Below are 12935 nucleotides of genomic sequence, written 5' to 3' on the forward strand. Positions count from 1 at the left end.
CTTTTATTTGTCACTGGAGAAATGAAGCTCTAGAAAGGGGTAGTAATTTTTTTCTGAGTGGAAGACCTAATTAGTAGTAGACCCGGTAGCAAAATCATAGGCCTCTGATTCCTTGTTTATTATTTCATAAACTAAATTAGGCAGGGAAGTAGATTTAGAATATTGATTTAAATACATTTTTATCTCCTGGCCTCTTTTTCACGCTATTGGTAACTTTGGGACAGTTGATTGTACAACTTTAACTATTCTTAAGCAATTTTCTTAGAGGTAGCAGAGGAAGGAAACAGAGTTTAAAACTCTGGGAGTTTCTTTTACCCGAACATCCCAGCCTGACTGATGATTTTATTCCTTTTCCCGGGACTTTACTGGTGCTTCTAATGAGGAAGGCGAGGACTTTATAGAACGCTTTGCCGTCTCCCTCCTCTCTAAGAGCTTTGCAGCGGGATCCAGGGACATCTGAGCACCAGATGCTTTTCTTGGCCATTGCCACTGTTTTGTGGGGAATGGATAGGCTTAGTGGGATATTCCTCATTGTTCTCACTTTGAGAAACAATGACCTTGGAGAGGGCTGAAGGGTCAGATGTGAGAGGGGAAGGGACTGTGTGTAGACTTAGGAAGGAAGATCGTGTCGTATGGTCACACTGTTTATTTTTGAAGTGATAGTTATGCTGGGGGAATATATTGTGTTTAATTCTGAAGTTTTGGCATAAACAGAGGAATGCTATTTTAGCACTGCCCTCTCTGCCAGTAAGTCTATCCTTTCATTTTAGACATCTTGAAATCGGGGTCCTAGATCTGGCAGGTAAGGAGTATGTATGAACTCAGAGAGTCCAGGTTGCCAGATCTTCTAATGTTTTAAAAGAAGCTGGATGTCCAGATTTTTATGTGAAATGTTCCAACTTCTAAATGTTAGCAGCTAAGTTCAAATTAAAAAAAAAAAAAATTAAAAAAAAAAAAAACATGAGCCAAACCCTGAAGGGTAGTAGTCAGCCAAGGCAATAGAAAAAGGGCATGAAGCCAGAGTACTTCCGCTGCAGGTGCCTGCTGATGCCATCTTGGAGAAATCAGTCATTAACCTCTGCTTCAAGCGAGGAGCTATATTCTGTACTTACTATGAGCAGAGGTAACAGAGCCATTAAATCTGGCATAGCTGTCATGACATAACATTAATAGAAGGAGTATTGGATGGGGAGACACAGGAGCTAATCCTGGCCCAACCATTTCATTCTGGGCCCAAGTTTCCGTCTTTGTGAAAGGGTAATTTGGAATCACATTCTATTATTCCATTCCATTACTACATAGTGCACGATGATCTGTCAGGTATGGGAAATAGACTGTTAAGATTCTTTTATGCTAAGGAATCTCATGTCATAGCTTTTACCAAGCATGAGTTCTTTGGTTTTCCACATCACCACTTGCCTCTTAGAAGTAGTTGTGTTTTCCCTTGTTCACCGCATGTTGGTCCTTCCTCTTGTGTTATAGATTCGGTGGAAATATATGATAGTGGACGAAGGCCACCGAATGAAGAATCACCACTGCAAGCTGACTCAGGTCCTGAACACTCACTACGTGGCCCCCAGAAGGATCCTCTTGACCGGGACTCCCCTGCAGAATAAGCTCCCGGAACTCTGGGCCCTCCTCAACTTCCTCCTTCCCACAATTTTTAAGAGCTGCAGCACATTTGAGCAGTGGTTTAATGCTCCATTTGCCATGACTGGAGAAAGGGTACTGGCCTAACTTTTATTTTTCCCACTGCATAACAATGAAATGAAATGAAAAGACCTAAAGCTGAGAACACTAGAGCCACAGAAAACCCATAGGGTGGTTTACAGTGTTGTAAAGTATTAGGAAGCCAATCAGGGGATGTATATGTTCTCACTCCAGGGATATTTTTCCATCCAAAGAAAATGGATCTAGTGATGGATGGTAGGATCTAGGATCTAGGGTGTCCTAATCCCATTGTCTTTTGCCACTGTGTTAACCAGGCCAACAGAGGGTGTTCCTGGCTGGTGGAATGCTTAACTGCTACAGGCCACAAGGAGGATAAATGCAGAGATATTTGTTCAATCTATTTAACCACAACTCAACCAACCGAATATAAACCTTAAAAAGAAATATTTCCTTGTTACAAACTTGGGCTTCCCTTTAAACTATTTCCACATTAAGAGTTTGTATGTAAAACTGAACTGGTTTATACTAATTTTCTTTATGCATTGTTTTCAGGTTTTAGTGTAAGCCTCAGTCCTGTGTGTATATAAATACTCCTCAAACCCTGGAGTAGCCATTTTCAAATTTCTTATTATCATTCCTTCCACTAGAGGAACGAAAAGCCACTTAAAATGCTTTAGGGAAATTTATGTTGGAACTGTTTGGCCCTTTAATTTTGAGATGTTATAGGTACATTAGCCTTTTATTAAGAATTCATTGGCTTGCCCATTTGGAGAAGGTAGCGTCAATCAGCTCTGCCCCCTAGAGGTGAATAGAGGAAGGTGAAACAGAAAGCGAAGGATTTATATATAAACAGGACTGAACTTGAACAAGATCAGAGCAGAGCAAAGGAGGGTGCAGGTAGAGGGGCTTAGAAACCCACCGACGTAATCCGGATCCACTCTTCAGATTCTTCTTTTCAGGTTCAGGCCCTGTTCCCTTGGTATGTTTCTGCATCTGAGACAATCAGAGTTAAGAGCCTAACTTAATGCTTCAGTTTGAAGGAAGAACACATTAACTATTGCCCTTTTGCTCGTGTTCTACCTCAGCCTTTAGTCAGCCTTTACTTCAATCATATCCCATAAAATTCTGAGCTGTTAACACTCCTGATCTAAAACTGATGGCTCTGGACTGTTTTCTACAAAACTCAGCATTCAGACCAAGACACCCATTTAGAGGCTGTTCTGTTACCACCTGGTAGGAAGGTGGGAATAGCATTCTGAGGTGTACATGATGGGTATAAACCTAGCCTTAATGCACATAAAATTTCAATCATATATTGAAACCAATAATAATTGTAACATAAAGAGTCATTGTATGAAAGATCTTTTAAAAAAAAAAAAGATCAAATTCATCTGAGGTTCTCTTATAGGTGGACTTAAATGAAGAAGAAACTATATTGATCATCAGACGTCTGCATAAGGTGTTGAGACCATTTTTACTGAGGAGACTGAAGAAAGAAGTTGAATCCCAGCTTCCAGAAAAAGTATGTTGCAAATTCAAAAGTTGTGGTTTCTTCCCCTGCCAATATATTTGGAGTACCTGCCCCTGAAATTGTGTTTCGGAAACAGCAGGCTTGTATTTTAGTTCCAGGTAACTGGGAAATATCTTGAAGATTTTTTTTGTTAGATGGGAGCTAGGGGATTTAGTGTAGAGAGAGAAGGGAAATTTTAGCATTTCATCTTGTTTTCCAAAAGTTTGGGGGCAGATTTTAAAAAATAACCAAATTCATTGAGTCTCATTACATTTTAGCTTTAACTTACATTCACTTAACATTACATGAATTAACATTCTGTTTTAACTTTAGATTTTTTCTTTTTACTAACCTCGTTGAGTTCGCTCTTGGCAGGCGCCGTAGAAATGTTCTGCTTTGAGCCAAATAAGGCTTTGAGTTTGAGGGTTGTATCATTATCAAGGGACCTGGTAAGCATTTGCCAGGTTTCCCGGTAATGTGTTTAATATTGGGTGCTTGGGATGTCACGGTTCTGATAGTAAGTGAAAAATAGGGTTCCTGCAAATTACAGACGCATCATCTAATTTAAGTTCCTGTGAACATTTTAAGAAATATTTTTCAGATTACTTTTTGGACACTGATTTTTCAGTGCTTTAGAATGTCTTTTAAGCCCTTAGCTCCAGATTTTTGGGTTGGATTTGGGTATTGGCTTAATATGTTTTTGATCATATTTTGGAATCGCACACACTGGAGTTCTACGTTTCATTCTCTTAAAGATAGATTGTTTGGCATTGTGCACTGTTCGTTGCATGAGTTAGTTTGATGTGAGTTTTCTCTTTAGAGGAGCCAGTTGTGAAATGTGTGTTTTGCATCATTGTGTTTTTCTGTGTAATGACTCTATTTTTTGAACAGATTGGTTCATCCTGCTCAGTTTTAAGTGGGATTGGCAAGAGAGTATACAAAGTTGATCACTTTGCTAAGAGAGAATTTTGGTCCCTAAGGCCCTGTTCATTAGCAGTTGGAAAAAAATTAAATATTAGCACAGTTCTTATACCATGCTCATCCCAGCAAAAACCTAAATATCTAAGTATTTTATTTTGCTAGTGAATGCATCTTGGGGATTGAATGCTGTTGATACTTCTTTGACTTCGTGTGGTCTTGGCATCTTTGGGTAACCCCCTTTCTATTCAGTATGGACTTTAGTTACAGAATAAGCTGGGGAATGGGTACAGTGGTCATGTGGCTGCCTTGAATGTTACTGAGATCCTGCAAGTTATAGAGATGGAATGTTAAAGATTTTAATTTGTCCCATACTTCCTTTTGTTTCTTTAGAAGAGCTATAAAATAAAAGGCAATTAACTGAAGTTCTTCATTTATTCATTCCATAAAACTTCTTAATCTTGTTACTCGTTACTCTGTATTAGCCAGTCCTGAATGGCTAATATAGATAGATATTTTAAAAACACATTACAAGTTGAAAGTATGCCCTGTTTTAAGAAAATCCACTGTATTAGAATCCAAACTTTTGCAGCATAGGGATTATGGGGTGATTGGTTATAGCACAAAGGGATTCTTTGCTTTACTAAAATATTTGTTTCACACCTCTTTTCACAAGAAAACTTCCTGAGTATTGATAAATTAAAAAAAACTAAGATTAGATTTTCAAGAGCATGTTTCCGACATAAAGTACACATGTACTGTTTAATATCCAGATTTTTATATTTGAGGTACGTTAAACACCCTGTGTGTGATATACAGGCATACCTCATTTTATTGCACTTTGCTTCATTGCCCTTCATAGATACCATGTCTTTTTCCCCCCAAATTGAAGGTTTGTGGCAACCCTGCGTTGAGCAAGTCTGTCAGCACCATTTTTCAGCATATGCTAATTTCATGTCTCTGTGTCACGTTTTGGTAATCCTCGCAATATTTCAAGCTTTTTCATTATTGTTTTATGTGTTACGGTGATCTGTGATCAGTGATCTTTGATGTACCATTGCAAAAAGATTATGACTCACTGAAGGCTCAGATGATAGCATTTTTTAGCAATAAAGTATTTTTTGATTAAGGTGTGTCCAATTTTTTTAGACAGGGCTATTGCACACTTAATAGACTATAGTATGGTGTAAACATAACTTATATGTGCTAGGAAACCAAAAAATTCTTGTGACTTGCTTTATTACCATATTCCCTTTCTTTTGTTGGTCTGGAACTGAACCCGCACTGTCTCCAAGGTATGACTGAATTGTCTGTGGATAAGCTACCTTTACCTGGAGGCAACTTGGTGGAGTGGAAGTCATGGGCTCTGCCCGTCAGAGTGGACCTGGGTCCCCACTGCATTCTCCGTCTCATACTAGCTATATGAGCTTGGGCAAGTCTCTTAACCCAGTGGGTGTCAGTGTTCTCATCAATGAACTGGAAAATAGACAATACCTGCTTCACAGAAGAGGATTGACTGGATGCAGTACTCATAACACTATGCCTGGCACGTGGTAAGGGCTCAACTGGTGACAACTGCTACCACCAGAGTCCTTACTTTCTACTCACACTGCCGTTTCTATTGCTGACTTCTGGTTCTGCTTCCCTATTCGCTTCAAGTTCTTTCTCACTGTTCTCTGGTTCTGGCACTTTCTGTGTTCCCGCCCCATCTCTGTCCCCATAACCTTTTCATGGTGAGTAGGGGAACTAATCACTTGGCATGTGTATGTAGCTGCTATTGATGTGGTTTGGCCAGTTTTCACTCTTTGCTCTTTCTACCTTGTTAGGATTTTTTTAATCTGGGGAAAATTGGCCATTTAAGTGTCATCCTTGGGGGTAAGAAGGTTTCTTCTGCCACCATCTGCTTGTAGCCACAAACAACATATATGTCTTTCTCAGGCTGTGTAAAGAATCTAGAAAGGAATTGTGGCTGATGGCAGGAAAAGGCTAATAAATATTTTATAGAAGTGATGCTCAAATGTTTTCATGAAAAAGAATCAGGGAAGTGGATTTCCATTTTATTTTTTAATTTACGTATAATAAAATTCACTCTTTTCGGTGTATAGTTCTGAGTTTTGACAAATACATTAACTCTACCCACAATCAAAATACAGAACAATTCTGTCTCCCAGTCCCCCCGACCAAAAATTTCCTAGTGCTCTCACTTTTTAGTCAAACTCTCCCTCTACCCTTTGCCTCATGCAACCGCTAATTTGTTCTCCATCCCTGTAGTTTTGCCTGTTCCAGAATGTTGTATGAAAGGAATCAGACAATATGTCTCATCAGACCTTTTGCATCTGGTTTTTCATTTAGTGTAATGAATTTGAGATACATCCAAGGTGTTGGATGTATCATTAATTGGTTCATTTTTATTGTTGAATAATATTCTGTTATATTGATGCACCAGAGTTTGTTTATCCATTTAACTGAAGGAAATTTGGGTTGTTTCTAGTTTTTGATGGTTATGCATAAGTCTGCTACGAACATTTGTGTATAGGTTTTTGTGTGAACATAGGTTTTCATTTCATTTTAGTAAATATCTAGGAGTGGGATTGCTTGGTCATATGGTAAATGTACACATAACTTTATAAGAAACTTCCGAGTGGTTTTCTAAGGAGTCTGAACCATTTTGTAGTCCCACCAGCAATGTATGAGCATTCCAGTTCCTCCACATTCTCCTCAATACTTGATATTTTCAGTTTTTAACACTGCTGGCCGTTTCAATAATTGTGTGCTGATATCTTGTGACTCATCTTCATGTGCTTATTTGGCAGTCATGTGTCTTCTTTGATGAAGTGGTGCTTAAATCTTTTGCCTATTTTTTTCCCAATTATTTCTTTTCTTATTGTTGAGTTTTCAGATAGAAAAACTCTTAAAAATACAAAGTACCAGCCCTAACCCCAGTAATTCTGTTTAGTATAGTGGGAGTGACCTCAGGAGTCTGTATTTCCTCAGATGAAACCAAAGCAGGCATATAAGGGCCACAGTTTGATAAATGCAGTTCTACTTCATAGAAAAATTAGTTTTAATGAATGAGTATTTAATAAAAATTAGTTTTAATCAATGAGTATTTAATGACTTAGTGAGTCTAATGAAACACCTAATGAGCAAGAGAATATACTGTCTCTAGGCCCCTCCCAACACCACCACCAAGCTGCTGGCATAAGATCCATTCCTTATACTCACGGAAGAAGGGCAATTCATGGAAAAGGGATTACATAAAACCTAACTTAAGCTAAAGAAAAATTGATTTTTCGATTTAGCTCCCATTTGAGGTTGTCTGTGCTGACTTTCCCTTTTGTGTAATCAAGAACCAACTGTACTTGCCATTGGCTGTGTGTGTGTGTGTGTGTGTGTGTGTGTGTGTGTGTGTCTGTGTCTAAATATGCTAAAATATGTATACAGTGTCTGAGATTAACTAGAGGTTGACCTACCTAAAATTGACCCTGATTTTTATATAATCTGTATAAAACCACAAAAAAGCATTGTTTAGATGGGCAGCTTTTATATTCATTATATAAAAATTTAGAATGCTTGATGTAATTAATCATCACTTTGTTCCTCTCTTGCCATAGATTCTAGAACCTGGGACTTTCATAAATTTAATCTTGGAAATCTCAATTCACAAAGTGGTAATATATCACACACAGTAGTCTGGATTTACTGATCTAATAATACCTCCTTTTGGAAGGGAAATGATAAGTGAGGAATAGTGTTTAGGGAGAAACTATGAATAAAGGTTGAAAACTTTTACAGGGTTATATGGGAGGAGAGTCTGGGCCAATATAACCACCCAGTTTAGCTCCCTGAAGGGACCAGTTTGATCATTACTAACGTAAGGAGTCTTAGGAGATAACTGTCACGTCCATGAGGCTGACACCCCAATTTTACATATAATTTCAAAATAATAGTCCCAGTGGCTCTCAGAAGCCTAACTTGTTGGGAGAATCATCCCTGTTAAAGAGTCATAGATTTTATTTCCTTCAGCACCAGCATATTTTGAGGAACTTTCAAATTCATGCTCTAATCAGGGACCATCATGTTTTTTGGAGGTGACCCAGACCCAACAGAGTCCGAGGTGGCGTGATGATTACAAAGACTTTCCTCGCCTTGCCACTGTCAGTCTGCATGTCTACTTTCGAATTGTTCCGTCTGCCCTTTTCTCAATGCGTAGCTCTGATGGCTTGCTCTGTGCGCTGCGCTGCGCTTGGGCGGGGCTGCAAGGTGCAGGAGCTGTACCAGAAATTGGAGGCATGGTGTGAGCTGTCGCTGAACGATGGCATGACAGTGAAAGGCAGCATCACCCACCCCATCAGGAGGAAGGATCCAGGCATTCAAGAGCTTTAGGACAGGATTCCCCAGAGCACACAAGGGGGTGTGTGTGAGTATGTGGGGAGGTGCTTACTAGTAATCCATTGAGGTGTGGGAGGAAGATTTTAGAGCTTCCATTTATATTACTTTTTCTCTTAAAAATAAAAAAAAATTAAGCTTTATTAAGTTAACATACAGATGGACACTGGTACCCATGCGGTATGTATGCACAACAGAAAGTCAAGGTACCTTGCTTAGACTGTATCAGTTATCCCGGGCGGGAGTGTGAGGGGGAGCTCCTCCACCTGGGGCGTCAGATATCCGCTCACCCTCGCAGCCTGGTTCCTTCGCTTTCTGCCTGCTGTGAGCATGGTGGGTTTCCCCGTATCCAGGTAAAAGGATTTTAGGATGATCTCATTTTAACTAAACTGACACCCCTGGCCCTCAGAATGAATGAAGGGCTTTAAAAGATTCTGCAAAGGATTGCAGGTTGAAAACAAGATGGATAACGTAAGCACAGATGGACGGTAGGAAAAGGGCAGTCCTGCCACCTCTCCTGTTCCTAGTGTGGGTTTTCACCAGCCCCATTATAACCCCCAAAATTAGATGTCATCAAATTGGCCTCTTGAAATGTAGATATAAGTCAACTGCCTTTAACATTGACCCCTGTCCTAAAGGTAACTTGTGTTTTGAGACATTAATGTCCGCGCACGCATATAATTCATAGTTAAATATATGGGCATGTATTGGGAAGAGGTGCTTTAGCATGTCTTCCTAGTAAGGAACTGCCATCAAAAAAGTTTAATGACCACTTCTTTGCGGGAACTGAAAAGGCAGATTGACTTTGGCTGATAGATATGATTGGGGAAGATCTTACAGAGAGCCCTCGGGGAGAGTAAAATTTGGAAAGGAAGCCCTAAGACTAAGGACCCTCACCCCAGGCCTGGGGGAAAGTACAAAGACAAACAAAATAGCTTGGACTTGTTTGGGAGGTTACAGGGAGCAAACATAAAATATAGTCGTGAAACTTAGGATGGTGATTTTGATGATGTGTATCAAACTAGCTTCTGGTACCCCCTAATGGTGCTTGGGAGGAGGGTTGGGGGGAACATCCCCTTCCTACAGCAGCCATCAGGTTCTAGGGTTGAGCTCGCTTCTCTGCTGACTTGGCCCCTATGGGGGTGTTTGACATTCCTATCTGCATGGCATCATCGTGCATGCCTCCTGCTTCCCAAACTCCCTCCCCTCCAGCTCTTAGCAGCAGCTAACTGATGGGAAGGAGGTTGAGGGTCCAGTCCCTCATTCTGGTTCTTCTGTCTCCTAACGCACTTACAAGCAAGCCTCAGCCCTCCTTTCCACATTCAGGAGAGTGTGCACAAGCTGGCTGGCAGGGAGGCCCAGGTGAAGATGAACATCAGGGCGGAACTGGGAAACCTAAAAGTCTCCGTGGTCATCCTTAGTGTAGAGCTTAAGGAAGTCGAGTCTGGTTCGATCCTAACTGCACCATTAAATAGCTGCATCGTTTCAACCCAGTCACTTAACCTTTCTGATGCTCAGGTTCCTTATCTATAAAACTCGAACACCACTAAATGTAACTCTCCTACAGCTCTTGTGTAGTGAAATGTGAGAAGGCACATAAAGCATTTTTGCATGGGGCCTGGTCCATAGAAAGAACTCAATAATACTAGCCCTTGGTGTCATTTTTATCATTATGCTTGTTAAAGTCTGAAGTTGTTTAACATTTTTCTACACCGTGATCAAGTTTCGTGGAGAATTAACAGCTCTTGAAAAAGTCGAAGTACTTTAAAAACATGCAGTATCAAGTCTGTGGAACATAAAGCCTGTACTAATAGTGCATCCTTATTTATTAAACTTGGAGATGTTTTTTCCACCCTGGCCAAGAAAGTCATTAAAAACTAAAACAAGTTTATGGCAGGTCACTTGCTTTTCTTAACTTTTCTGCAGAAGAATCCACCTTTCTCTAATCTGATTTGGTGCATCAAAACGAGTAGCAAAAGGCTATTAATTGCGGTTCTGGCTGGCCTGACAGGTTCCTTCTAAAGCAACAATCGAATGAATATTCAACTTCTCTTCATCTGTGACCTCCTCGCCCTGGCCCTCAGAGCTGAAAATAACCTGATCATTTTTAATCAGTTTGTTAAACATGAGGCAGCTTGCTGATTTGCTTTTAATCACCTTCTGCAGATTTCTAGGCATTAATCTGATGTTTATTATGAAAATTTCACATTTGTATTCTGGGGATTTTTTTTTAATAAAGAAAAACAATAATAGGAAATAACCAAGGCAGATTGTGTGCATTAGGAGCGTGCGAGAAGTATTGCAGGTGTGTATGAAACCACCAGCACATGAATTCCCTTTCAGTGTTTTAAATTGGATTTTTCTGTTATTTCAAAATGGAAGCACATGAGGCCTTGCCTCTAAAGAAGATGGTCCTAAAGTTGCATCCAATTGTGGATTAATTCCTCTCCTTTGCCTGTTATTATCCTCACTAGGGTAGTATCCGCTCATCCTTCAAAAGCAGAGGGTAATTACATACAGTCAACCTAGGGCTCTTATGAATCTCCTTCTCAGATCAGTATTGGGGGTAGTAGCCACCTAGGACCATTTAAAAAATGTTTTCCAAAGAAAAGCAGAGGTTATTGGCCAAGCACTGTTTTTCCTAAAACTGTTTTCTGTTCATAGGAAAGGAGGTATAGGTGGGAAGCAGAGGAAATACTATAAAAAAAAAAAGAAAAGAAAATACTCTGTATTGAACATCTTTGAATTTGAACAGTTTGCCTGCCTCTCTCTCTCTCTCTCAAATATGGAACAAGTCAAGAAATTTCCAAAAACATGACCCTAGTGTCAATGCTCAATGACATACAACCTTTTGAAGGTCCCTACAGTATAATGGTACCTTTAGTAGTGATGACTGTGGTCCTCTCCATCACTACCACCACCCCACCCCACCCCCTCCATGAATCCAAGAGAGGGGAAGAGAGATACTTTTGTGGTTCCAGGAGTGCCACCAGCAGCCATGTCTCAACAGTCTTCTTAGAACAGGCACCTTTTCTCTCCTGCTCTACTTACTGTTCTTTTTTCCCCAGGTTGAATATGTGATCAAGTGTGACATGTCAGCTCTGCAGAAGATTCTGTATCGCCATATGCAAGCCAAAGGGATCCTCCTCACAGACGGTTCGGAGAAAGATAAGAAGGTACGTTGCGGAAGATGTTGCAACTCAAGGTGCCGTCATGTATCTTCTTGGGGCTGTGACGCTGGATACTCCTGGGAAACATCCCTGCTAATGCTGACTTGTCGAAGCAAATTACTGGGCTTTTTTGGGAGCTATTGTTGCTGCCAAAGAAAATCTCGTAGCCTCTTACCTGCAAACTGCATAGGAGCAGTTAGAAATGAACACCATCTTGGTGTTCATATCACCAGAATAGTTAGCTAAGCTCATGTCAGTTCTGCACGGAATATATCTGCCTAAGGGTGTGGTGGCATTATGGAAGGTTTCACAATCCAGTTTCATTCCCTGGGCGTCTGTTCCATGCTTCTAGGGAATAGACAGCTGTGAATCCTAGCGAATAGACAGTTATTTCTCAAAGCCATCCACTGGGCATAATTCCCTCCTCTAGGATAAGTTAGTAACAAGGAAGATGTTATATCTAATTCAGGAACAACTATGTAATAGTAACAGGAACTTTGGACCACAAGAGGTGTAGGTTACCGAGAAGATCTATGGCCCTTTGCTGTTTCTATAGAAGCCTATTTATTTTTAAATGGGAGATACCTGATCAATTAATAACTTCTATTTTCACTCTCCTCTACTTGTTCTTAGGGGAAAGGAGGCGCTAAGACACTTATGAACACTATCATGCAGTTGAGAAAAATCTGCAATCACCCATATATGTTTCAGCACATTGAGGTAAGTCTGCGTTCTCTGTCGTGACCCTGATCCTTACTGTGTTATTCCTACTAATACTACATAGACAGTTTTTTTTAATAAAAAATAAAAGAGGGTTAACACGTGTGGAAGTTGAAACAACGTGCTCTGATAGCTTGAAGAGCAGAATTAACAAGCATGAATTTTCTGGTTATGCATTCTCCTTGGCACCAGACACTTGAGCAGCTGGAATTTTATAACCAGGAGTTTCAAGTAGTGAGAAAATGCTGTAAGCTATGGCTCATTATGTGGGTTTGGGTAGGTGCTGTGAATTGCCTTGTTATCGTAGGAGCTCCGAAATGGAAGATAATGATAAATACATCCAGCTTCCTCAGAAGGATGCTGTGAAAAATATTAAAATAATGTATTTATACCCGTTGAACAGAAAGATGTTCTCTGTAAAAGTCACTGACTTTAGTCTGTTACTTAGATTTGTACTTTTCCTTTCTGGCCTCTTTCGTGACAGTGTAGATACAGGCTTTTATCCTGAGGCTCTGGTCTCTAGGAAGCTATTTTTAGGGGAGAGGACATATTCTGCC

At 40.1% G+C, this 12935-nt stretch overlaps 1 protein-coding gene across 9 annotated transcripts in view; it reads left to right on the top strand.

Moving 5' to 3' along the window:
- The window catches only part of SMARCA2 (SWI/SNF related BAF chromatin remodeling complex subunit ATPase 2), a 191667-nt gene that overhangs the window by 86857 nt on the left and 91875 nt on the right, over positions 1 to 12935 (top strand). For all 9 annotated transcript variants that reach the window (XM_068553918.1, XM_068553912.1, XM_068553919.1 and 6 more), the window contains 4 exons: positions 1483 to 1725; positions 3080 to 3193; positions 11557 to 11664; positions 12292 to 12378. In XM_068553918.1, the coding sequence (XP_068410019.1) occupies positions 1483 to 1725; positions 3080 to 3193; positions 11557 to 11664; positions 12292 to 12378 (552 nt within the window). The remainder of the gene's footprint in view (positions 1 to 1482; positions 1726 to 3079; positions 3194 to 11556; positions 11665 to 12291; positions 12379 to 12935) is intronic.

The sequence above is a fragment of the Eschrichtius robustus genome, chromosome 10, assembly GCF_028021215.1.
Source record: "Eschrichtius robustus isolate mEscRob2 chromosome 10, mEscRob2.pri, whole genome shotgun sequence".
Taxonomy (NCBI): domain Eukaryota; kingdom Metazoa; phylum Chordata; class Mammalia; order Artiodactyla; family Eschrichtiidae; genus Eschrichtius; species Eschrichtius robustus.